This window comes from Salmo trutta, chromosome 1 (genome assembly GCF_901001165.1).
Source record: "Salmo trutta chromosome 1, fSalTru1.1, whole genome shotgun sequence".
In the NCBI taxonomy this organism is placed as follows: Eukaryota; Metazoa; Chordata; class Actinopteri; order Salmoniformes; family Salmonidae; genus Salmo; species Salmo trutta.
The window spans coordinates 23,193,536-23,216,388 of NC_042957.1; the positions used below are offsets into that span (position 1 = coordinate 23,193,536).

At 40.0% G+C, this 22,853-nt stretch overlaps 2 protein-coding genes across 6 annotated transcripts; one reads left to right on the plus strand and one right to left on the minus strand.

Annotated features, from left to right (window-relative positions):
- Window positions 1-3,073: 3,073 nt before the first annotated feature.
- LOC115190725 (uncharacterized) lies at window positions 3,074-9,232 on the plus strand. 5 transcript variants are annotated; one of them, XR_003877496.1, is made up of 3 exons: window positions 3,074-3,375; window positions 6,006-6,039; window positions 6,310-6,503. XR_003877496.1 is itself a non-coding variant. In XM_029748824.1 (3 exons), the coding sequence occupies exons 2-3, from the start codon at window positions 7,037-7,039 to the stop codon at window positions 8,592-8,594; spliced, it is 1,200 nt and encodes a 399-aa protein (XP_029604684.1). In that variant the 5' UTR covers window positions 6,604-6,762; window positions 6,896-7,036; the 3' UTR covers window positions 8,595-9,232. The 5 variants fall into 5 exon arrangements, 4 of the variants coding, with proteins under 4 accessions (XP_029604860.1, XP_029604684.1, XP_029604753.1 ...); XM_029748824.1 differs by lacking the exons at window positions 3,074-3,375; window positions 6,006-6,039; window positions 6,310-6,503 and adding exons at window positions 6,604-6,762; window positions 6,896-7,044; window positions 7,403-9,232; XM_029749000.1 differs by lacking the exons at window positions 6,006-6,039; window positions 6,310-6,503 and adding an exon at window positions 7,403-9,232.
- On the minus strand, window positions 8,770-20,903 carry gata4 (GATA binding protein 4). Its single transcript, XM_029749097.1, has 5 exons — window positions 20,378-20,903; window positions 13,112-13,278; window positions 10,529-10,736; window positions 10,216-10,361; window positions 8,770-10,116 (listed from the first exon to the last, which is right to left on the minus strand). The coding sequence occupies exons 1-5, from the start codon at window positions 20,901-20,903 to the stop codon at window positions 9,991-9,993; spliced, it is 1,173 nt and encodes a 390-aa protein (XP_029604957.1). The 3' UTR covers window positions 8,770-9,990.
- Window positions 20,904-22,853: the final 1,950 nt, after the last annotated feature.

Genomic DNA, 22,853 nt, shown 5'->3' on the forward strand with positions numbered 1-22,853 from the left:
GTAAAGCCTATTGAACCTGTAACTGGGGCAGGAGACTGGCTGAGCTCTGCTTTTCTAAATAGCCTACAGATCAGTGAGCTACACCAGCAGATTCCCTACAATTTAGTGGATCAACCTGAAATATACCTTTCACCTGAGGGCCTTGAATCCCCCTCCCTGTCTCTCTCTACTCCCCCTCTTTCTCTTCTCTCTTCTTCTTCTTCTCTCCCTCTCTCGATTCAGTTCAATTCAAGGGGCTTTACTGGCATGTGAAAGATATGTTTACATTGCCAAGGATAGTGAAATGGATAAAGAAAAGTGAAATAAACAATACAAAGTGAACTGTAAATATTACACACACACCACACAAGTATCAAAATAATAAAGACATTTCACATGTCATATTATGTCTATATATGTCACACCCTGATCTGTTTCACCTGTCTTTGACCTTGTCTCCACCCCCCTCCAGGTGTCGCCCATCTTTCCCATTTTGACCATTCTGCCTGCCTTGACCCTGAGCCTGCCTGCCGTTCTGTACCTTGTCACCCCACCCTGTATTATTGACCTCTGCCTACCCTGACCCCGAGACTGCTTGCCGTTCTGTACCTTACGGACTCTGATCTGGATTACTGACTTCTGCCTGCACTTGACCTGTCGTTTTGCCTGCCCACTGTTATTGTAAGAAACGTTTGTTTCTTTGACACCATCTGCATCTGGAACTTTTCCTGAAACGTGATAATATACAGTGTTGTAATGTTGCGCAAATAGTTCAAGTACAAAAGGGAAAACAAATAAACCTCAATATGGGTAGTATTTACAATGGTGTTTGTTCTTCACTGGTTGCCCTTGTGGCAACAGGTCACAAGTCTTGCTGCTGTTATTGCACACTGTGGTATTTCACCCAGTAGATATGTGAGTTTATCAAAATTGGATTTGTTTCCAAATTATTTGTGGGTTTGTGTAATCTGAGGGAAATATGTGTCTCTAATATCGTCATATATTTGGCAGGAGGTTAAGAAGTGCAGCTCAGTTTCCACCTCATTTTGTGGGCAGTGTCCACATAGCCTGTCTTCTCTTTTGAGCCAGGTCTGCCTTCGGCGACCTTTCTCAATAGCAGGCTGAGCTCACTGAGTCTGTACATAGTCAAAGCTTTCCTTAAGTTTGGGTCAGTCACAGTGGTCAGGTATTCTGCCACTGTGTACTCTCTGTTTAGGGCCAAATAGCATTCTCGTTTGCTGTTTTTTTTGTTAATTCTTTCCAATGTGTCAAGTAATGATCTTTTTGTTTTCTCGTGATTTGGTTGGGTTTAATTGTGTTGCTGTCCTGGGGCTTTGTGGGGTCTGTTTGTGTTTGTAAACAGAGCCCCAGGACCAGTTTGCCTAGGTGACTCTTCTCCAGGTTCCTCTCTATGTAGGTGATGGCTTTGTTATGAAAAGTTTGGGAATAGCTTCCTTTTAGGTGGTTGTAGAATTTAACGTCTCTTTTATGGATTTGGATAATTAGCGATACCAGCCTAGTTCTGCTCTGCATGCATTATTTGGTGTCTTACGTTGTACACTGAGGATATTTTTGCAGAATTCTGCATGCAGTCTCAATTTGCTGTGGAAGTTAGCTGTGGCACTGATGTTAAGGCTGAGGTATGTATAGTTTTTTTTCTCCTCTAGGGAAACGGTGTTAAGATGGAATTTGTATTTGTGGTCCTGGCAACTAGACCTTTTTTGTAACACCATTATTTTTGTCTTACTGAGATTTACTGTCAGGGCCCAGGTCTGACATCTGTGCAGAAGATCTAGGTGCTGCTGTAGGCCCTCCTTGGCTCACTCTCTCTCTCACCTCCCCCTCTCTTGCTCTCTTGCTCTCTTGCTCTCTCTCTCTCTCTCTCTCTCTCTCTCTCTCTCTCTCTCTCTCTCTCTCTCTCTCTCTCTCTCAAATTCAAAACGTTTCGTCAATATTGCCAAAGCATCACTGTATACGATATACATTGTATTAAAGTAATACATAATAGTAATGTGAAATAGTGATAATAAAAGTAATTATAAAAAATAAATAAAATCTCTCTCTCTCTCTCTCTCTCTCTCTCTCTCTCTCTCTCTCTCTCTCTCTCTCTCTCTACATTTCTTCCCCTCCTCTCTCCCTCTCCCTCTCTCTCTGTTTATCTTTTTCTCTCTCTAACTCTCCTTTTCTCTCATTCTCTCTCTCTCTGTCTCTCTTTCTCTCTCTTTCTCTCTCTGTTTCTCTCTCTCGCTCTCTCTTTCTCCCGCTCTCTCCTCTGTCTCTCTATCTCTTTCTCTCTCTCTGTTTCTCTCTCGCTCTCTGTTTCTCTCTCTCTCTGTTTCACTGTGGAAATGTGGGTAAGTACCCGCCTTAGCCCAGTCCACCCAGGCAGTTCTGATCATGAAATATTATTTAAGTAAGACAGTGCTATGCTAAGCCTGTCCAACATTTTATTCAGCATGGCTCTGAGACGACTTGTGCTGTTTTTGAGGAGGCTATCTATACAATCCATTGGAGGAGGACCTCTGTCTGTACTTTCCATTTAGAGAATAGGAACAGAAATAAACATGAAACAAATCCAGTTATAAACAGCTATTGTAGGCCTACCATCTGCAGGGATCTGCGCCCCAGAGGAACTACTTCATGTTTAAATTAGAATGAAACCTGAGGCAAGCACCACACCTGGAGCACGGATTCAACAAAGACATTTTGTGTCAAGCCCAAACGGCAGTATAGAAAAGGGTAATAGAGATATTATGAGCAATAATTACTCCTCCTCCTAAAGATTTGTTAATTCAATTCCCACACTCCCATACAGGTATTGACATGAACATAACCAGGGCTATAACAATAGGATATCATTTGCGTAATAGTCAAGTGTGAAAGAATATGATGCATCCCAGAAAATAGAAGAGGCCTATAGGCATGAACCCATACTGTGTGTCAAAAAGCTACATGTACATGTCAAGAAGTTATTTACAACCTTGGATGAAGTTGCCAGACTGGATATGGGCCTAGTATGGGCCATCCGTGAGATCATTTTTCTGTTGCTGAACTACTGTTTATGCATTGGCTACACACAATGATTGGCTGGTGAAAGGAATTCATCACTGCTTTGCATTTAAGGCCAACACAAGGAGGAGCATAAATACGGACTCATGCAATACATTATATGGTTAATTTTCATAAAGGAGCCTTGACAAGCAAAGGAGGATCTTCTTAGCGATCCATGGCTACTCAGACTCATGTGTTGGACAACAGATACTTGAAATACTGCACTATAGTCAAATACATTTGATCAGCTAACTGAAGCAGAAGTAAACTGAAATTGGTTTCAGTGTTTTCTGAGTTGCCTGAGGCAAGAAGTCAAGAAGTCAATAATACAACGGATTTTCCCCAGTAAGTAAAGAAATACTTACTATTCTTGTAACAATCGTTTATAATAATATCATTATTTTAAGTAATCACGTTCTTATCATGAGATACAGTTGAAGTCGGAAGTTTACATACACTTAGGTTGGAGTCAATAAAACTAGTTGTCACGTCCTGACCAGTATAAGGTGTTATTTGTTATTGTAGTTTGGTCAGGGCATGGCAGGGGTGGGTTTGTTTTGTGTTGTCAGGGGTTTTTGGGTATTGTTCTATGTTTTGTATTTCTATGTTCTTTCTATGTTGTGTATTTCTTTGTGTTGGCCTGATATGGCTCTCAATCAGGAACAGCTGTACATCATTGTTGCTGATTGGGAGCCATACTTAGGTAGCCCTTTTTCCACCTGTCTTTTGTGGGAAGTTGTTTTTGCACTGCTATGGTTAGCCTGCAATACTGTTTAGCTGTCGTTTTTTCTTTCTTCGTTTTCTTGTTTTGTTTAATGTTCTAATAAAAGTAAATATGAGCATTCACGTACCCACTGCATTTTGGTCTACTCACTACGACGGCCGTGACACTAGTTTAAAACTCATTTTTCAACCACTCCACAAATTTCTTGTGCACAAACTATAGTTTTGGCAAGTCAGTTAGGACATCTACTTTATGCATGACACAAGTCATTTTTCCAACAATTGTTTACAGACAGATTATTTCACTTATAATTCACTGTATCACAATTCCAGTGGGTCAGAAGTTTATATGCACTAAGTTGACTGTGCCTTTAAACAGCTTGGAAAATTCCAGAAAATGATGGCATGGCTTTAGAAGCTTCTGATAGGCTAATTGACATCATTTGAGTCAATTGGAGGTGTACCTGTAGATATATTGCAAGGCCTACCTTCAAACTCAGTGCCTCTTTGCTTGACATCATGGGAAAATCAAAAGAAATCAGACAAGATCTCTGGAAAAAATTGTAGACCTCCACAAGTCTGGTTCATCCTTGGGAGCAATTTCCAAACACCTGAAGGTACCACATTCATCTGTACAAACAATAGTACGCAAGTATAAACATCATGGGACCATGCAGCCGTCATACCGCTCAGGAAGGAGATGCGTTCTGTCTCCTAGAGATGAACGTATTTTGGTGCAAAATGTGAAAATCAATCAACAGCAAAGGACCTTGTGAAGATGCTGGAGGAAACAGGTACAAAAGTATCTATATCCACAGTAAAACGAGTCCTATATCGACATAATCTGAAAGGCCGCTCAGCAAGGAAGAAGCCACTGCTCCAAAACCTCCATAAAAAAGCCAGACTATGGTTTGCAACTGCACATGGGGACAAAGATCATACTTTTTGGAGAGATGTCCTCTTGTCTGCTGAAACAAAAATAGAACTGTTTGGCCATAATGACCATCGTTATCTTTGGAGGAAAAAGGGGGAGGCTTGCAAGCAGAAGAACACCATTCCAACTATGAAGCACGGGGGTGGCAGCATCATGTTGTGGGGGTGCTTTGCTGCAGGAGGGACTGGTGCACTTCACAAAATAGATGGCATCATGAGGATGGAAAACTATGTGGATATATTGAAGCAACATCTCAAGACATCAGTCAGGAAGTTAAAGCTTGGTCGCAAATGGGTCTTCCAAATGGACATTGACCCCAAGCATACTTCCAAAGTTGTGGCAAAATGGCTTAAGGACAACAAAGTCAAGGTATTGGAGTGGCCATCACAAAGCCCTGACCCCAATCTATAGAAAATTTGTGGGCAGAACTGAGAAAGCGTGTGCGAGCAAGGAGGCCTACAAACCTGACTCAGTTACACCAGCTCTGTCACGAGGAATGGGCCAAAATTCACCCAACTTATTGTGGGAAGCTTGTGGAAGGCTACCTGAAACATTTGACCCAAGTTAAACAATTTAAAGGCAATGCTACCAAATACTAATTGAGTGTATGTAAACTTCTGACCCACTGGGAATGTGATGAAAGAAATAACAGCTGAAATAAGTCTACTATTATTCTGACATTTCACATTCTTAAAATAAAGTGGTGATTCTAACTGACCCAAGACAGGGAATTCTTAATGGGATTAAATGTCAGGATTTGTGAAAAACTGAGTTTAAATGTATAAGGCTAAGGCAGGGGTCGGCAACCCAAAATGTTGAAAGAGCCATATTGGACCAAAAAACAAAAAATAAATCTGTCTGGAGCCGCAAAAAATTACAAGTCTTATATAAGCCTTATAATGAAGGCAACACATGCTGTAAGTGTCTATATTAGCTATATTAGCCTACTATCAAAATGATAGGTAGGCTACAAATACATCATGAGCATTCATGGTTAAACGTTTATTTTACCTGCAGCGCATCCTGGAGAGAATAACGCACCACGTGACTACTCTGCTGTACGATGGTGCTTTAAGTTTAACTTCCATTATAATATTAATGTATTATGTTTCGTTGCATTGATGAAATTATATAAATACAATACAAAAATCAGATTTGATGTCATTTTAGGATTCGAAAAAACAACAACAAAATATGCAACGTGCATAATAGGCCTCCTGTAATTTCAGACCTCCCCATGGAAATAAAATGCAGTCCTTTTCAATCCTCAATAATACGATACAATCCTCTTCTCTTTTCCCCCTTATCTGGGCAACAGACTGAGTGCAATACAACAGCAGCCTTTTGAAAAGGTAAAGTATATAAAATTAAAATAATACAGTTTAAGTTCGATTTCTGTGCATTATCCTCTTCTCTTTTGACACGCACAACACAATGCAGCCATCCTCGGACCTGAGCAACAAAACACAATAATATCCCTATGTGTCATTCCAAATATATACTCACAAAAAATCAGAAATCACTTTATAAAAACAGCCACTTTGTTACTAAATATGTGCCTATGACAGGATTGTGTTCTCACCCGTTTAATGTGACTTCTGTTTTCGGACATCACTGGACAGCTTCTCAACATCGGGCATGTAAGATGTAACTTTAATCACGCAGGACTGCAAGCTCTCATCTGTGAGGCGGGTGCGGTATTTGGATTTTATGTAGTTCATGTTTGAGAATATCTGCTCGCACAGGTATGTTGATCCAAAGATGGATAATACTCCAAATGCATATTTCTTCATGTTCCTATAACTGTCAGGAAGAATGGAAATGTCTTTCCACGTTACTCTTTTTGTTATTTGACAACTTCTCATTACAAAGCAAACATGCAGGCAATCCTTCCGCATTGGCAATGAAAGCAAATGATTCGGTCCAAGAACTGTGGAATCCTCTGTTCTCCTCAGCTATCTTTCTCTTTTTCCCTTTGGGATCCATGGCCCATGACACAGCCGCCGGTTTGTTTGCAATAGCCACCTGTCTGGCACTACGCCGAGCTGAAAGAAACGTGTGTCGCAGGCTATGAGGTAAATCTTCGTTGACAGAAATGTTGAAATTAAAGATTTATTATACACATTTTTACAGCATTGGATAATAAATTATATTAAAACAAAAAATATATTCACACCATCTTTTTCCATTTTCATATTTTTGAAAAAGCTCCAGGGAGCCACTAGGGCGGTGCTAAAGAGCCGCATGCGGCTCTAGAGCCGCGGGTTGCCGACCCCCGGGCTAAGGTGTATGTAAACTTCCGACTTCAACTGTACATGTAACTGATGTATCCTCTGACATTCCGTTCAGATGAATAGGTATTTACTTTGATATGCTTTTGACTTGACTGTACATTTGATATACTTATGGCCATATACAGCAGCCTCACACAACCCTATTCACTGTGGTTTATGGGGTTTATACTAAAGAATTGTACTAATCTTTATACAAACGCTTCAAAGTTGGGAGTTGCCATGTTTTCCAGTACTTTATGTAGCTTTTTTTGTGGGTAGCTTTTTTTGTATGTAGCTTGTTTTTGTATGTAGCTTTTGTATGTAAACATAATGATACAGTAATCACCTTACATGCTCCTCGCATCAATGTTATACACATCTCAAGCAGGAGAAGACTTGCTTTAATGCTTTTTGGACTAATTTTTTATTTCCCCTTTTAAAGAATGAAGCGTAAATGGTCTCAGTTGGATGGTGCTGGAGAGGAGCTGGGAGGGGCTGACGTTTATTTAAATGGAGAGACCGAGGACTTGATATCCAATGGCAGATCATCTTTAGACAGGCTACATCCCTGGGCCGACCCACAGAACTCTGTCAACAGGGTTTTAGAGCATATCAAGTCTGGAGATGATATCAATGACGTTTTCCTCGATGATTCAATCAACAAGAAGTTTGTGGGATTTTATAATGACATCACAGAGGAATGTGGACCAGAGGATAAGCAGCATTCATGGGCGGTTCTAGAGAAACCAGAGAACGTCATCATGTATGGACCCTACTACCCCAATTATAACAATGGACAACACAGCGAAGATATTATCATCAAACAAACTCAAGAACTCCTTGAATCTGAGGATGTTTCTGAAGACTGGAATGTGTATCTATTCACCTTGAACAGCCCCTGTTTGGCAAGAACCATTGAACCATGTATGCTAAATCTAATGCGGAAGGCTTTTGAATGGTACACCCACCATGGGGTTAGGACTTCTATTTGCTACAGAAAGTGTTGGGGCTTCAAGGGAACCAAAGAGAATGTATTCAAAGATGTCAGTTATGCCCAGTTTGAGCTATTATTTGGAAGTCATGATTATGAAAACTACCTGAATAGGATTAAAAAAAGTCCTGGAAATAATCTAGTCCCATTATGTGAAATTATGTTCTTGACTATCAAAAGATGGCTGAGCCAGGAAAACAGGAATTTTAAATTCCATCTAGATAACACTACTTCACAAAGGGGCAGAAAAACCTATTTCAAAAAGGTCTGTGTAATTTCAGCATCAGGTTTGCAAGACGAGAGTGAAGTCTTGACACAGGAAATTACCACTATGCTTGAGGCTGTGCATCCCTCTGTTCTAGACGAAAAAGAGTGTTTAGAGGAGTACCTAGAGAAAGGGAAGGCATTTGCCCTTGATTACAGTTTCAACCCAGAAATATGTGACACAGATTGTACTAAACTGAGACTGTCATTTGAGCAGTGCTGGGGAGACATGGTACAGGACAAATACGCTGATCTTCTCAGGGAGAGATTAATCGAAAACTTCAACAGGGGGGTTGTCCAGCTTTTCATCAAGGATGCCACTGCTCTTACTAAAGACTACATACAGATTGGTCAGATAAAGTTTCCAGATCAGGCTTGAGAAGTTTTCGCCGATGTCCCTTGAATTGCTCTTTGCTTCAGCAGGGATATTGGCCCTTGACTTGTTGAAACACAATGCACAACATATTCTATCTGTCTGCCTATTTGTCCTCTCATCATTTTGTTGAGGAAGAGTGATTTTCCTTTTGAATGTAATATGTATAATAACAATGATGTGTCAAAATGCTTGTCTTTATTACATTCCTCAGTACAGCTACAGGTGCACACTAAGGAAGGGCATCAAGTACAGTGTTAGTTAGTGCACATCGAGCTCATGGAGATACAGGTGCCATCTCTCACTGTGTAGTAGGGGTTCTCAAGGGTAACTTACAGTATATCACAATGGTGTATTATACAATTATACTGGAGTGAAGTCTTTACATAGAAATGTATGTTCATATTTTCATGGTCAATTACATGTGACAATGCTCCTCTATTTACCATACTAAATGCGTGTTTCCCTCCTGCAATTTACAAGCAAATTAAGGCACAACATTTTATAGTTAAAGTATATGTTTTGTTAACAGTATTTGCTTCCAAATGTTTGTTTCTTGAATGAAATATTGTTTTTGTTTTCAGTAGAATAAATACCAGGGTGTAGAACCTACCCAATTACACTGAAATAAACAGACATGGAAATATCAGAGATTACTACAATTATTTTGGGAAGGATAATCTTTTAGAGTTCTTGCTTGTAGGAACATACTCTGCCCCTTTCATGGGTGGACAATTTCATTATAATCTACAGAGGGCGGTATGTGCCACTAAATCCATGTCCCATTCATCACGCACAGCATAGTAGCCAGGCTAGGTAGTTTATCAGTAAGAGATGATAGTATATTTTTTAAATCAAATAATAGTTTTGTCATACACAAGATCAAAGCAAAAGGTCACAGTAAAGATGACTAGGATGCAAATGTCATAGTAGCTAGTAATAATACATTAGGAAAAGGTGAAAATAATCGACAGCATTGTTTTTGCAGTAGGCAATCACACTATACAGAGTGATGAAGTCCATGGAGTTCATTCAACAGTGACGTCCGGCGAGTGGGTAAAAGGAAATCAAATCACTTTGAATAAACAGAGGATTGTTTTTGTCTTGTCCTATATTATCCCTCGCACATTGGAGGTTCCTGTGAGCACAGGGTAATTGAGGGAGTGCGATCAAGACCTGCTATGTGTGCTTCGCTTTTTTCTCTCTTCTTTTTGTCATTGGTTCTATAGATATGTGTTTCTGCACCTGAACAGTTCTCCTTATGTGTCTAATTCCCATCTTTCTATGCCGGCTGGTTCTGTGTGTCTGTGCTCCAGACCTGACTTAGTGCCGGAGCTCAGAAAGGAAGGTACAGTAGCTGTGTGTAGGTCGGTGGGAGAAGTCAGCGGTGATCCTCTCTGTCTTAGGCCAGGATCAGGCTGTTCCAGGGCTCGTTCTTGGAGCCCGAGGACCCACCATGCCCCCCAGGGGACAGCTTAAGGGGCAGGGCCCCACCCTGGGCATTTATATATGCTGGGAGGCCCGAAACCTGGAGGGACAGGAAGACAGGTGGCTAAGAGCTTTGTGTGTGTGTGTGTGTGTGTTTGTGTGTGTGTGTGTGTGAGAGAGAGAGAGTTCATTGACTAACCTGTGTGTGTGTGTTGTGGTGGGTGTTGTGGTGGTGTGAGTACAGGCTGAGTGCCTCTGGTTCTGTCTTTATCTGGCGAGGCTCCTCTGAGTTACAAGGGGCACTGGGAGTGCTGCTGGGGGTGTGGCCATCCATGCCTGGAGTCCCTACAACACAGAGACCAGGGTTACTTTACACACACAGACACACACTCACACAAACACACACACACACACACACACACACACACACACACACACACACACACACACACACACACACACACACACACACACACACACACACACATTCACACACACACACACAAACGGACCAGGTTTGGACTTGTTGAGGTTCTTGGGTTTGCGTTTGCGTGTCTGAATCCCCTCCTTCTTCATGGCTAGGGGACGAGGAACCCCGTGTAGTTTCATGTAGAGACCACAGGCGTTGCAGACAGGCTCTCCCTCTGCGTTGCGTCTCCACAGTGTGGTGGTGGTGGTGTGGCAGTTAGTGCACAACAGACCCACTCTTCGAGACGCAGACTGAAACACACACAGAGAGAGTGAGAGAGAGAGAGAAAGAGAGGGAGAGAGAAAGAAAGAGTGAGAGAAACAGCAAGAGAGCGAGATATAGAGATAGAGACAGAGAGCAAGAGAGAGAGAGAGAAACAGAGATAAAGAGAAAGAGATATAGAGAGAGAAAGAGAGAAACAGAGAGAAAGAGAGAGAGAAACAGAAAGAGAGAGAGATAGATAGAGACAGAGAGAGAGAGACAGAGAGGGTGAATCAAATGAAATCCACCACATAAAATCAAATCAAATGTTTTTTGTCACATGCGCAGAATACAACAGGCGTAGACCTTACAGTGAAATGCTTCCTTACAAGCCCTTAACCAACAATGCAGTTTTAAGAAAAATATGTGTTAAGTAAAAAATAGATAAGTAAAAAATAAGAAATAAAAGTAACAAATAGTTAAAGAGCAGCAGTAAAATAACAATAGCGAGGATTTATACAGGGGGTACCAGTACAGAGTCAAGGTAATTGAGGTAATATGTACATGTACAGTTAAAGTCGGAAGTTTGTAGGTTAGGTTGGAGTCATTAAAACTTGTTTTTCAACCACTCCACAAATGTCTTGTTAACAAACTATAGTTTTGGCAAGTCGGTTAGGACATCTACTTTGTGCATGACACAAGTTATTTTTCCAACAATTGTTTACAGACAGATTATTTAAATTATAATTCACTGTATCACAATTCTAGTGGGTCAGAAGTTTACATACACTAAGTTGACTGTGCCTTTAAACAGCTTGGAAAATTCCAGAAGATGATTTCATCGCTTTAGAAGCTTCTGATAGGCTAATTGACACCATTTGAGTCAATTGGAGGTGTACCTGTGGATATATTTCAAGGCCTACCTTCAAACTCAGTGCCTCTTTGCTTGACATCATGGGAAAATCAAAAGAAATCAGTCAAGACCTCAGAAAGAAAATGTAGACCTCCACAAGTCTGGTTCATCCTTGGGAGCAATTTCCAAACGCCTGAAGGTACCACGTTCATCTGTGCAAACAATAGTACGCAAGTATAAACACCATGGGACCATGCAGCCGTCATACCGCTCAGGAAGGAGATGCGTTCTGTCTCCTAGAGATGAACGTATTTTGGTGCGAAATGTGCAAATCAATCAACAGCAAAGGACCTTGTGAAGATGCTGGAGGAAACTGGTACAAAAGTATGTATATCCACAGTAAAACGAGTCCAATATCAACATAATCTGAAAGGCCGCTCAGCAAGGAAGAAGCCACTGCTCCAAAACCTCCATAAAAAAGCCAGACTATGGTTTGCAACTGCACATGGGGACAAAGATCATACTTTTTGGAGAAATGTCCTCTGGTCTGCTGAAACAAAAATAGAACTGTTTGGCCATAATGACCATCGCTATGTTTGGAGGAAAAAGGGGGAGGCTTGCAAGCCGAAGAATACCATCCCAACCATGACGGTTGGGGGGTGGCAGCATCATGTTGTGGGGTGCTTTGCTGCAGGAGGGACTGGTGCACTTCACAAAATAGATGGCATCATGAGAATGGAAAATTATGTGGATATATTGAAGCAACATCTCAAGACATCAGTCAGGACGTTAAAGCTTGGTCGCAAATGGGTCTTCCAAATGGACAATAACCCCAAGCATACTTCCAAAGTTGTGGCAAAATGGCTTAAGGACAACAAAGTCAAGGTATTGGAGTGGCCATCACAAAGCCCTGACCTCAATCCTATAGAACATTTGTGGGCAGAACTGAAAAGCGTGTGCAAGCAAGGAGGCCTAAAAACCTGATTCGGTTACACCAGCTCTGTCAGGAGGAATGGGCCAAAATTCACCCAACTTATTGTGGGAAGCTTGCGGAAGGCTACCTGAAACATTTGACCCAAGTTAAACAATTTAAAGGCAATGCTACCAAATACTAATTGAGTGTATGTAAACTTCTGACCCACTGGGAATGTGATGAAAGAAATAACAGCTGAAATAAATAATTCTCTCTACTATTATTCTGACATTTCACATTCTTAATATAAAGTGGTGATCCTAACTGACCTAAGACAGGGAATTGTTACTAGGGTTAAATGTCAGGAATTGTGAAAAACTGAGTTTAAATGTATTTGGCTAAGGTGTATGTAAACTTCCGACTTCAACTGTAGGTAGAGTTAAAGTAAGTATGCATAGATAATAAACAGAGAATAGCACCAATTTACAAAAAGTCTGTATTTACACACGTACAGAATGAGAAAGAAGAGTGTGTGGGAGAGAGAAAATGGAGTAGAAAGAATGGGAGAGAAGGGAAGAGAGAGGAATACAGAAAGAGAGACAATGCTACTGTCTTGTGTGTACTATATGTTGAAGATGAAATCTTGTCTTGTCACCTACCAGCCGTCTTTGGGGTTTGATGAGGGGTCTGTTTATACCGTTCACCTTGTGGTAAAGTCCACAGGCGTTACACAGGTAGTGGCCCGTACCATCCCGTCTCCACAGTGGGGTGGACATCGCCCCACAGTTCACACACTCACGCCCCTCAGCGAAGTCATCATACAGCTCTGTTGGAGGGAAGGAGACGAGAGAGGGGGGGCGAGAGAGTTAAGAGAGAGAGAGGTATTGGAAAATAAATGCAAACACTGCTTACCTAAACATTACATAACAACCTAAAATCACAGAATAACATCAAACGGTTTATCCAGTCTTGAAAATCAACTCAGAGGATGCTAGTGTGTGCAGAAGCAGTGACAACTCCTGACCAGAAGACGGTGCTCTCTCCTTCCTGTCCATACTAACCATAGAGCTAGATAGAAGACTAATCTTTATATCTGTGCTCTTATAGCGTCTGTGACAGCATGAGCAGCGCCATTGAGGCTACAACCCATAGAATCCTCATCCAGTTGACTACTTTGACTACTTTAAAATGGCGGAAGCTTGGTGGAAGCCCTTAATGGTGCTCAACATGCTAAAACAGCCTTTTGGCCACTAGAGGCCTCTATCATTCTCTATGATACTAACACACTACACCATAGAGGTCTGGAATTGTTCCTTATCTGACAGCTCCTCCCTTGATAAAGGGCTAGGCTGGAAATAGAGATGGAATAGAGCTTCAGCTTATACAAATGGTCAATCTCTATAGAGATACTATGACGTTTGATAAATCTAACAGGGTATCTCCAGTCAGCACTTAACCACGCTGTCAGATGCAGTATCTAACTATATTGTGTATATACTTCATATAATCACACAACATTTGGCATTTGGAAAACATGAATGTATGGGTCAATTGAAATGAAACAGTGTTTAAAACTATAGATGCATTATCTGATTTAGTGGGTTGTTTCTAGGGAATGTGTGTAGGCTGATATCTGGAGGTAGAGGCAGACTTCTTTCAAGGTTGACAACAAAGCAGAGCTACAGCAGTGCAGGGAAGGGCAACCTTGGGCCGGGTAGAAGCTAGCCGACACATGGCAGAAACACAAGACAATAGACAAAAGAACTGCTAAGGAACAGATGTAGGATCTAAATTTGACCTATACTGTCACAGCAAAATAATCCTGCATCAACAGGATTTGAAAGTTTAGTCCATAATCCTGCTTGGTTGGTGGTTAGGCTGTTAGCTGCCCAAAAGTAAGTTACATGAAAAGTGTCAGTGGTGGAAAAAGTACCCAATTGTCATACTTGAGTAAAAGTATAGAAAATGACTCAAGTAAAAGTGAAAGTCACCCAGTGAAATACTACTTGAGTAAAAGTCTAAAAGTATTTGGTTTTAAATATACCTAAGTATAAAAAGTAAAAGTACATGTATAAATAATTTCAAATTGCTTATATTAAGCAAACCAGATGGCACAATTTTCTTGTTTTTTTTTTAAATTTATGGATAGCCAGGGGCACACTACAACACTCAAACATAATTTACAAACAAAGCATTTGTGTTTAGTGAGTCTTCCAGATTAGAGGCAGTAGGGATGACCAGGGATGTTCTCTTGATAAATCCGTAGATTGGACCATTTTCCTGTCCTGCTAAGCATTCAAAATGTAACAAGTACTTTTGGGTATCAGGGAAAATGTATGGAGTAAAAAGTATATTATTTTCGTTAGGAATGTAGTGAAGTAAAAGGAAAAGTTGTCAAAAATATGAATAGTAAAGTATAGTACAGACAGAAAACTACTTAAATAGTACTTTAAAGTATTTTTACTTAAGTACTTTACACCACTGAAAAGTGCAATACTGTTAATATAATATAGCCTTGTGTTAGTGTGGGTTTTCAGTTCATTTATGTAAATCACGAAGCTTCTGAGGATCTGGAAGATTTTCAAAAAAGAGTGATCAAATGAAGATCCTATATGCACATCCATGTGTATAAATCTCACAGAAGGTCACTAAGTATCGTTATCTCTGTGGGTCTATTGTTGAGAAATATCAGCACCAGCAGTCCGTGCTATAAGGTCAAGAGTAAAATATTTTTTAAAGTGTCTATTTCAATGTTCCATCTGAACACAATATAACCCTGTCCCATGAAGTCTTCAAAATAACAGAATGTAGCATTTACCTATTGCTGTTGGTTCATTCAATTTTCTGAAGAGCTTATCATGAGAAAAACACCTTTCAATTGGAATGGAATTGGAATGGAATTCAATGGTAGTGAAAACAGTCTCCCTGGGGCCGAATCTTAACTTCAGAACAACAGATGGAACTCAAGCTTTTGGGTAAATCATGCATCGATGTCAATGAGCGTTGTGTGCGGCTCTCAATTTGCAACACTTAGTATGACCCCATGTGCTACTCTGCTTCCCCTGATGGGCCATATTGGCACCAGATAGTTTTTTCCCCACTATAGACAAGAAATGTGTCTCCTGTACATCCCTCAAGAACATAACTGAAGGGCTTACCATTATGTTTAGAATGAATGTGATTTTATCATTCTAAATTGCTGATGTGTTTACATTCAAAACACAGAATAAAATCAAGCACAGGCCGCAATAATAGGCCTTTCGCTCAAATACTGCAAGTTACACTAATAAGCATCTTTACTGTGATAAAGTACATGAAAAACATCCAAATATCAGATTAGATCAACTATATTAAATCCTTACACCTAGATGTATAATATATTCCAGAATGTAATGTGTAAGGATTTAATATACTTGATCTAATCTGATATTGGGATGTTTTTCATGTATATTATATTCCAGAATGTAATGTGTAAGGATTTAATATAGTTGATCTAATCTGATATTGGGATGTTTTTCATGTATTTTATATTCCAGAATGTAATGTGTAAGGATTTAATATAGCTGATCTAATCTGATATTGGGATTTTTTTCATGTGCTTTATCACAGGAAAATTGAGTCTTGGGGAGTTTTCCTCTCTTCCTCCCTCTCACTCAGTCCACCTCTGGAACAATAGCGACTTTCACTCTCTCTTCCACAGTAGAGCCCTGATAAACTCAGTCTAAAGTAATGGGTTTGGATTGAAGTACAACAGCACCCAGAGAGGTGAGAGGGTTGCATTAAATCGATGTGTTATCTGAAAAACTGAAGTATCTACACTGGAGATCTCATATGATAGCAGTTTGTTTTGATATGATCATGGTACCTTGCAATGTTATTGTTCCTGTGTTGAAATCTAAATCCAGGTTTGGTTTCTACTTCTATCCGTGGTTGGCTGTGTAGGAAAGATTTGCCAATGGGAGTGATTGTAAAAATGTGGATTGGACCAAAGACATTATCTCAGCCATAGATCAGTGCACATGTGGACCGCTCCATAGAAAAAGTGATGGTCTTACTAGATCACATAAGGTCCAGAGCAAGAAACCCATCACAGACTAAGTAACATATAATCAGACAAAGATGATGATACAATCCAAACCAGTGCTTGTTGTCAAACTACCATCCTATTGTGATTAACTGTTGATCACTGTGTCCGGAGTTCACCAAAACTACATACTGAGGCAGATCCATGTCCCAGAGGTTCCTATTCAGAAGCAGATCCAGAATCAGCCAATTCATATGCACCAACTGTAGACGGCATCAGCATTAGCCGTAGACTACCGGCTAATGCCCTTTTGAGATGGAAAACGTTTTCCAAATATACTGAAAAAATATATATACGCAAAATGCAAAAATGTAAACAATTTTACTAAGTTATAGTTCATATAAGGTAATCAGTCAATTGAAATAAATTCATTAGGCCCTAATCTATGGATTTCACATGACTGTGCAGGGGGGCAGCCATGGGTGGGCCTTGGAGGGCATAGCCCCGCCTCAGACGATCCCGAAGGTGAAGAAGCCGGATGTGGAGGTCCCGGACTAGCGTGATTACACGTGGTCTGTGGTTGTGAGGCCAGTTGGACGTACTGCCAAATGCTCTAAAACAATGTTGGAGGCGGCTTATGGTAGAGAAATGAACATTCAATTATCTGGCAACAGCTCTGGTGGACATTACTGCAGTCAGCATGCCAATTGCACACTCCCTCAAAACTTGAGACATCTGTGGCATTGTGTTGTGTGACAAAACGGCACATTTTTAAGTGGCCTTTTATTGTCCCCAGCACAAGGTGCACCAGTGTAATGATCATGTTGTTTAATCATTTTCTTGATATGCCACACCTGTCAGGTGGATGGATTATCTTGGTAAAAGATAAATGCTAACGAACAGGGATGTAAACCAATTTGTGCACTCAGTTTTAGAGAAATAATATTTTGGTGGGTATGGAACATTTCTGGGATTTTTTATTTCAGCTCGTGAAACATGGGACCAACACTTTACATGTTGCGTTTATATTTTTGTTCAGTGTATAGTAATATTCTATACATCTAACATTCGGTACACTCTTAGAAAAAACAGTTGATATTTGGAGTCTAAAAGGGTTATTTGACTGTTCCCATAGGAGAACCCCTTAAAAAACACTTTTGGGTTCCATGTAGAACCCTTTCCAGAGAGGGTTCTACATGGATCCTGAAATGATTCAATATGGAAGCAAAAAGGCTTCTTCTATGGGGACGGACAAAGAACCCTTTTGGAAGAGTTTAGATCAGTAATGAATGTAGGTCTATGCTGTGTACTCCCACCACCAGACCAGTAAGCAATGGTTTTTACTTGGACTTTATTTGACATGTAAATATTGCCTAGTTTCTGACACACATTGTAACCAGAGCGATTTTCCATTCCAGTTGCAATGTGTGGAATTCAGTCTTATCATTCAGTGTGAACTAAAGTCCCCGAACCACCTGCACCAATCATACTGAACTAGTCAGGAGGGAGAAACAACCTTCATTTTCTCTAGGATCACATTATCCCGATTAAAGTAGGCTTATGAATATCTTATAACTAAATGTTAGTTTTGGGCAGTCAATGGTTGTAAATAAACTGGCCTCAACCTGCACTCTAAATTAAAAATGGTAATGGTGGAATTATTTTCTTCTGATATTTTATCTATAAGTTGAATCGTGTTTCATATTTGTTATTTGAACCTTTTTGATTCTCTCTGTGATGAACAGGAGGCGTTCTGTCCCATGGTTTTCCCCGTGAGCTTCGCCTCTTCCTTCAGTTTTAATTTGTGATGACAGGGTTATATCCATTCTTAAATAGAATCATCTGCACCACAAGAGTGATATATAATTATACCATTATTGTATTCCCAATAACATGAGACGGTAAGCTTTGTAGGCCTAAATGCAGTTGTGTCATCGTGCGTAGCAGGCGTTTTAAGATCATGAACATGAGACCAAACTCAAACTATTTGATATTTCTGATTGATGTACCATGCACAATGTAGGAGACATCCATTCATCTTGTGGTCTGCTATTGAAATTCTTATCGGTTGAATTGCGATATCAGTTTAGGTAGAATTTGAAGTGCATTAGGTTTTCATTTTGAGTCGTTTGTGGCAGATGACTGAAATAAAAAAAACGTATCTTAGGCTACATTCACAAAAATGATGTCAAATTCATATACATTTAATGTAAACAAAGTGGTAGGCTAAATAGGGATTATAGTTTTGGAATGTATTTACTTATTATCCGAAGTGAATGACTTCTAAATTTGCAATCTGTAATTTATGTTGATAATAACTGGGTGGGATTAGTCTGCTTTGATTTATAATGTAATAACATTTCCCTTTGCTTCTTTTAAAATGTTACATTTGACAGAAGGGAGTAAATACAGACGAACGCGTCTGTGAATGATAAATAAGCTATCGGACAGAAGGGAGTAAATAAATAACAATTATTGTTCTGAGAAACGCGGGTATTGTCAAAATAAGATTTTAATTACTTGAATATTTGTAGTTCTACAAATGTGTATTTTTTTTGAAAGGTCCAATGCAGCCGTTTTATTCTCAATATCAAATCATTTCTGGGTAACAATGAAGTACCTTACTGTGATTGTTTTCAATTAAAATGGTAAAAAAAAGAAGAAGCAAAGAACAATTTCTCAAGCAAGAATTTTGCGAGGACCGTCTGGGAGTGGTTTGAGTGGGGAGGGGAAAACAGAAAATGTGCTGTTATTGGCAGAGAGGTTTGGAAATCTCTTTCTTATTGGTCTATTAACTAATTTACCACATGGTGATATCACCATGGAAGGCCAAACTTCCACCAAAACAGGCTGAAATGTCAGGCTCTTTTCAAACAGCTCTTACAATAACAAGGAATTATCATACTTTTCACAGTATTATTTAAATCTCACAGTGTGGAAATATATATAAAACACTTGATCATTTATTAATGGTAAAGACTCATACTATAGCCTATATCCTAAACTATTTCTTACACCTGCCCTAGGTAGGCTAGTCTATTTCCAGCTTCTTCAATGGTTTATTATACAGTTAAACTGTGTTATGATCGTTTTTTTTCTTTCATTTCCTTGGTTTGACAAGGCAAAAATGCCCATTACTTAAAATGCTTTGCTCAGTCTGAGACCTAAAACCTACAATTAACAGGAATAAAACATATTTTCTTCAACAACAAAAAATCCATAAAATGCAATGTCTTGGGCTGGCTATGCAGTTAGATTTTTTTTCAATGCATGCCCCAATGTGCAATATTTTCGAGCCTTAGGCCTATCTCTATCTACCCCGTAGGCCTATTAGTATTCTTTAATATCACAAACGACAAATGATAACAAATGATAGAAATATCGTAGAATAGGCTACTCATACGATATAACCCTCCCAACGTGTTCAAGCAATGCATTGACTCTGTTTATTTCAAACCACTGATTACAGTTATCATGACTCGGCTGTAATGAGACCTATACAAGTGTTTCGGTGATATAGAGTTGTATTATTTGGATGGCTTTCATTTGATGGAAACCATGTTAAATGAGTAACATTATGTCCGGAAGACTTGGAAAGATATACATGTTCAAAGTTGGATACAAATGTGGAGATATATAGCCTATATTGTTACGCGCAGTTTAACAAACGGTTGTTGAGTGTTGACCTTTGGTTAGGCCTAATAACCTACTGAATCAAGTATGACGTTTACCAATAGCTTTAATTCTAGTAATGAAACAACTGAAATATAGGCCTACTCTTGGCAATATCTTCATCTGAATTTGAAAGCTATTTTTTTAGCAAAACATTTGTAGATAATGGAAAACCTGACACGAAAATGTTAATGGTGGATATTTCTGACCATGTTTTCACCAGTCTTACCTAGGTTGGGGTGCCGTGTCTGGCCCCCGGACTGCAGGCTATGCAGGACGGAGCTGTCGAATGGAGACGTGGCCCACGTCCCGCCCATGTTTGGGCTCATATAGGCCGGGTACGGACTGTGGTAGGACCCGCCGAGGCTTCGCGTCCCGTAATGATCCCTCCCGTTGGTGGAGATGTTGAGCGGACTAGTAAACGTGTTCGTCTCCCGAGCTACGGCGACCCCGGATGAGAGAGTTGGGCTGGTGGAGAAGGCGAACCGCGGGGAAACCGGAGGGTGGTGCGCATTGCCAGTGTTGTAGGAGGGCACCGACTCGGAACCCGGCTGCGCCCAGGCCGGGTGGCCTGACACGGGGTTGCTCTGCTGCGAGGACCCGTGTGTCTGGAGGTAAGGCAGCGTGGGGATCATGGGGGTGACCCGGGTCGTGGGCACGTACACCGGTGAGGTTGTGGGGGAGGCATTGTGGAGGAAACTGGGCTCGTACGACGAGGGTCCGTGGTTGGTTGTCATGGTTATGCCCTGGTACATATCTGCTCCTCTGGGGTGACCATCAGCGTTGATAGTTGGTTATGATAGCAGCTGTGTCCACAGGCTCCTCGCTAACGTGTGAATGATTGCTGGTAATCCAACAGAAATTCTCTCCAACTTCTTCTGTAAACGGACTCTTGTCATGTAGTCAAACATAGGCTACCATTTCAAATCGTTTTTTTCCTTCTTCGCCGAATAGACTATAGCCTAGTGTAGGCTACAATAAAATAATCATCATCTCTCCGGAGAGGAGAGGAGTGGGAAGCCGAGGCACAGTAATGGACAAGATTCCTGCTCTCATGTTATCATCTCTCTCTCGCTCTCTCTCTCTCTCTCTCGCTACCTTTCTCTCTCTCTCTCGACCCACCCTTCACGGTGACTACTGAAGCCTACTCTACCCCAGCTAGTGTTTGAATTGTTTCCTGAAGAAGATCATACGATTAAAGAGATTGTCTTTGTAAATACCAGAAGATCAACGGCATATTTCTCAGATGAGATTAAATATGTAATCCAAAACAATAAAATACAAGTAGGCCTACAATGTAACATACGTAGGCCTATAATTTTTTGTGAAGCAACTGAGAAATAATATATTTTTAGATTTTCCACCTATTTATTTCCCCTTTAGCAAAGTCAATGTGGCAGTTCAGGTATGATCATTTTTGCTCAGACTATCACCTTCAGGTTTTCATTGATTGCCACAATTTGTCAAATTATGGAACAAATAACACAGTGTATCTTAAAAAACGTATCGAATGATGTAAACATTTTATGAAAAAAAAGTTTTATTTTGTGAACGTTTTGTTCGTGCCTATTACAAATCAACTCGTTGCGCGTGATTGTATTTGTATGACTTTCACATTTCAAAATGGTTTATGACATTTACCGCCCAAGAAAGTAAAAACAAAAACATGACATAGAAATAAAACATGTTCTTTAATTTGATTGAATGAGCCTGGACATTCAATAATATGTTTCACTTGCTGAATGATTACGATGAAGACCTTTATTATTGTAAATTGTGGTGTTAGCCAGTCAATAATAATAATTATAACAACAACAACACTAGGGCTTACCAGATAATAACACTATTATTAATAATAGCAATACAATAAACAACACAAATAAAACCAAACAATTAGTCATGATAATAACGCAAATAATAATCCATCAATAAAATAGCATAAACATAACGTTAAATATAATGTATTTTTTTTTGACCTAACGAATGTTTCTACCATTGTTAGAAATGATGGAGACTGAGTGCTGGGTCGGTTGGTAACCTATACAGTCACGGTCCGGCCCGATGGTCGACGCCAGACAAGTCTTTAGTCCTCCGCGTCGGATGTGTCGAGCGTTGTTGTTCTCTCGTAGACAGATTTATACCTGTCATCAACACTTGTGAATGTAAACACACGAGGCCACTTCATTGTCCCGCTCTTCCCCTTGACAGTCATACTTTGAATTATGTGGTTCAACGCACTATGCGTGCTGCCAAGTCAATGCATGCACTTGTGTGTGTGCGTGTGTGTAGCTCAGGAGCAACTTTTTGTCGGTTAAGTCAGGCTAATTTCTGGCAAATTTCGTTTCATATTTGGTTATACATAAACATTAATTACTTCAAAGTATTTCTTAAACGAATATAAATTGATATTCACAACAAAAAAACATATATTATGGCTGTGTGTTAACTAAATGTAAATTAATTAATAATGACCAATGATAAATAAAAATACGGTAATAATAGGGATTGATACCTAAAAGGCCTGTTGGAGTGTGTGTGTGTGTGTGCGTGTGTGTGTGTGTGTGTGCTTGTGTGTGTGCGTGTGTGTGTGTGCATACAGTTAGAACATAGCCTATGCGTTGGTGTGTGTATGTGTGTGTATGTGTGTGATATGCATATGCTCGAATACTCCAGTTTCAGTCTTTCGATGTCACTATAACATAAAC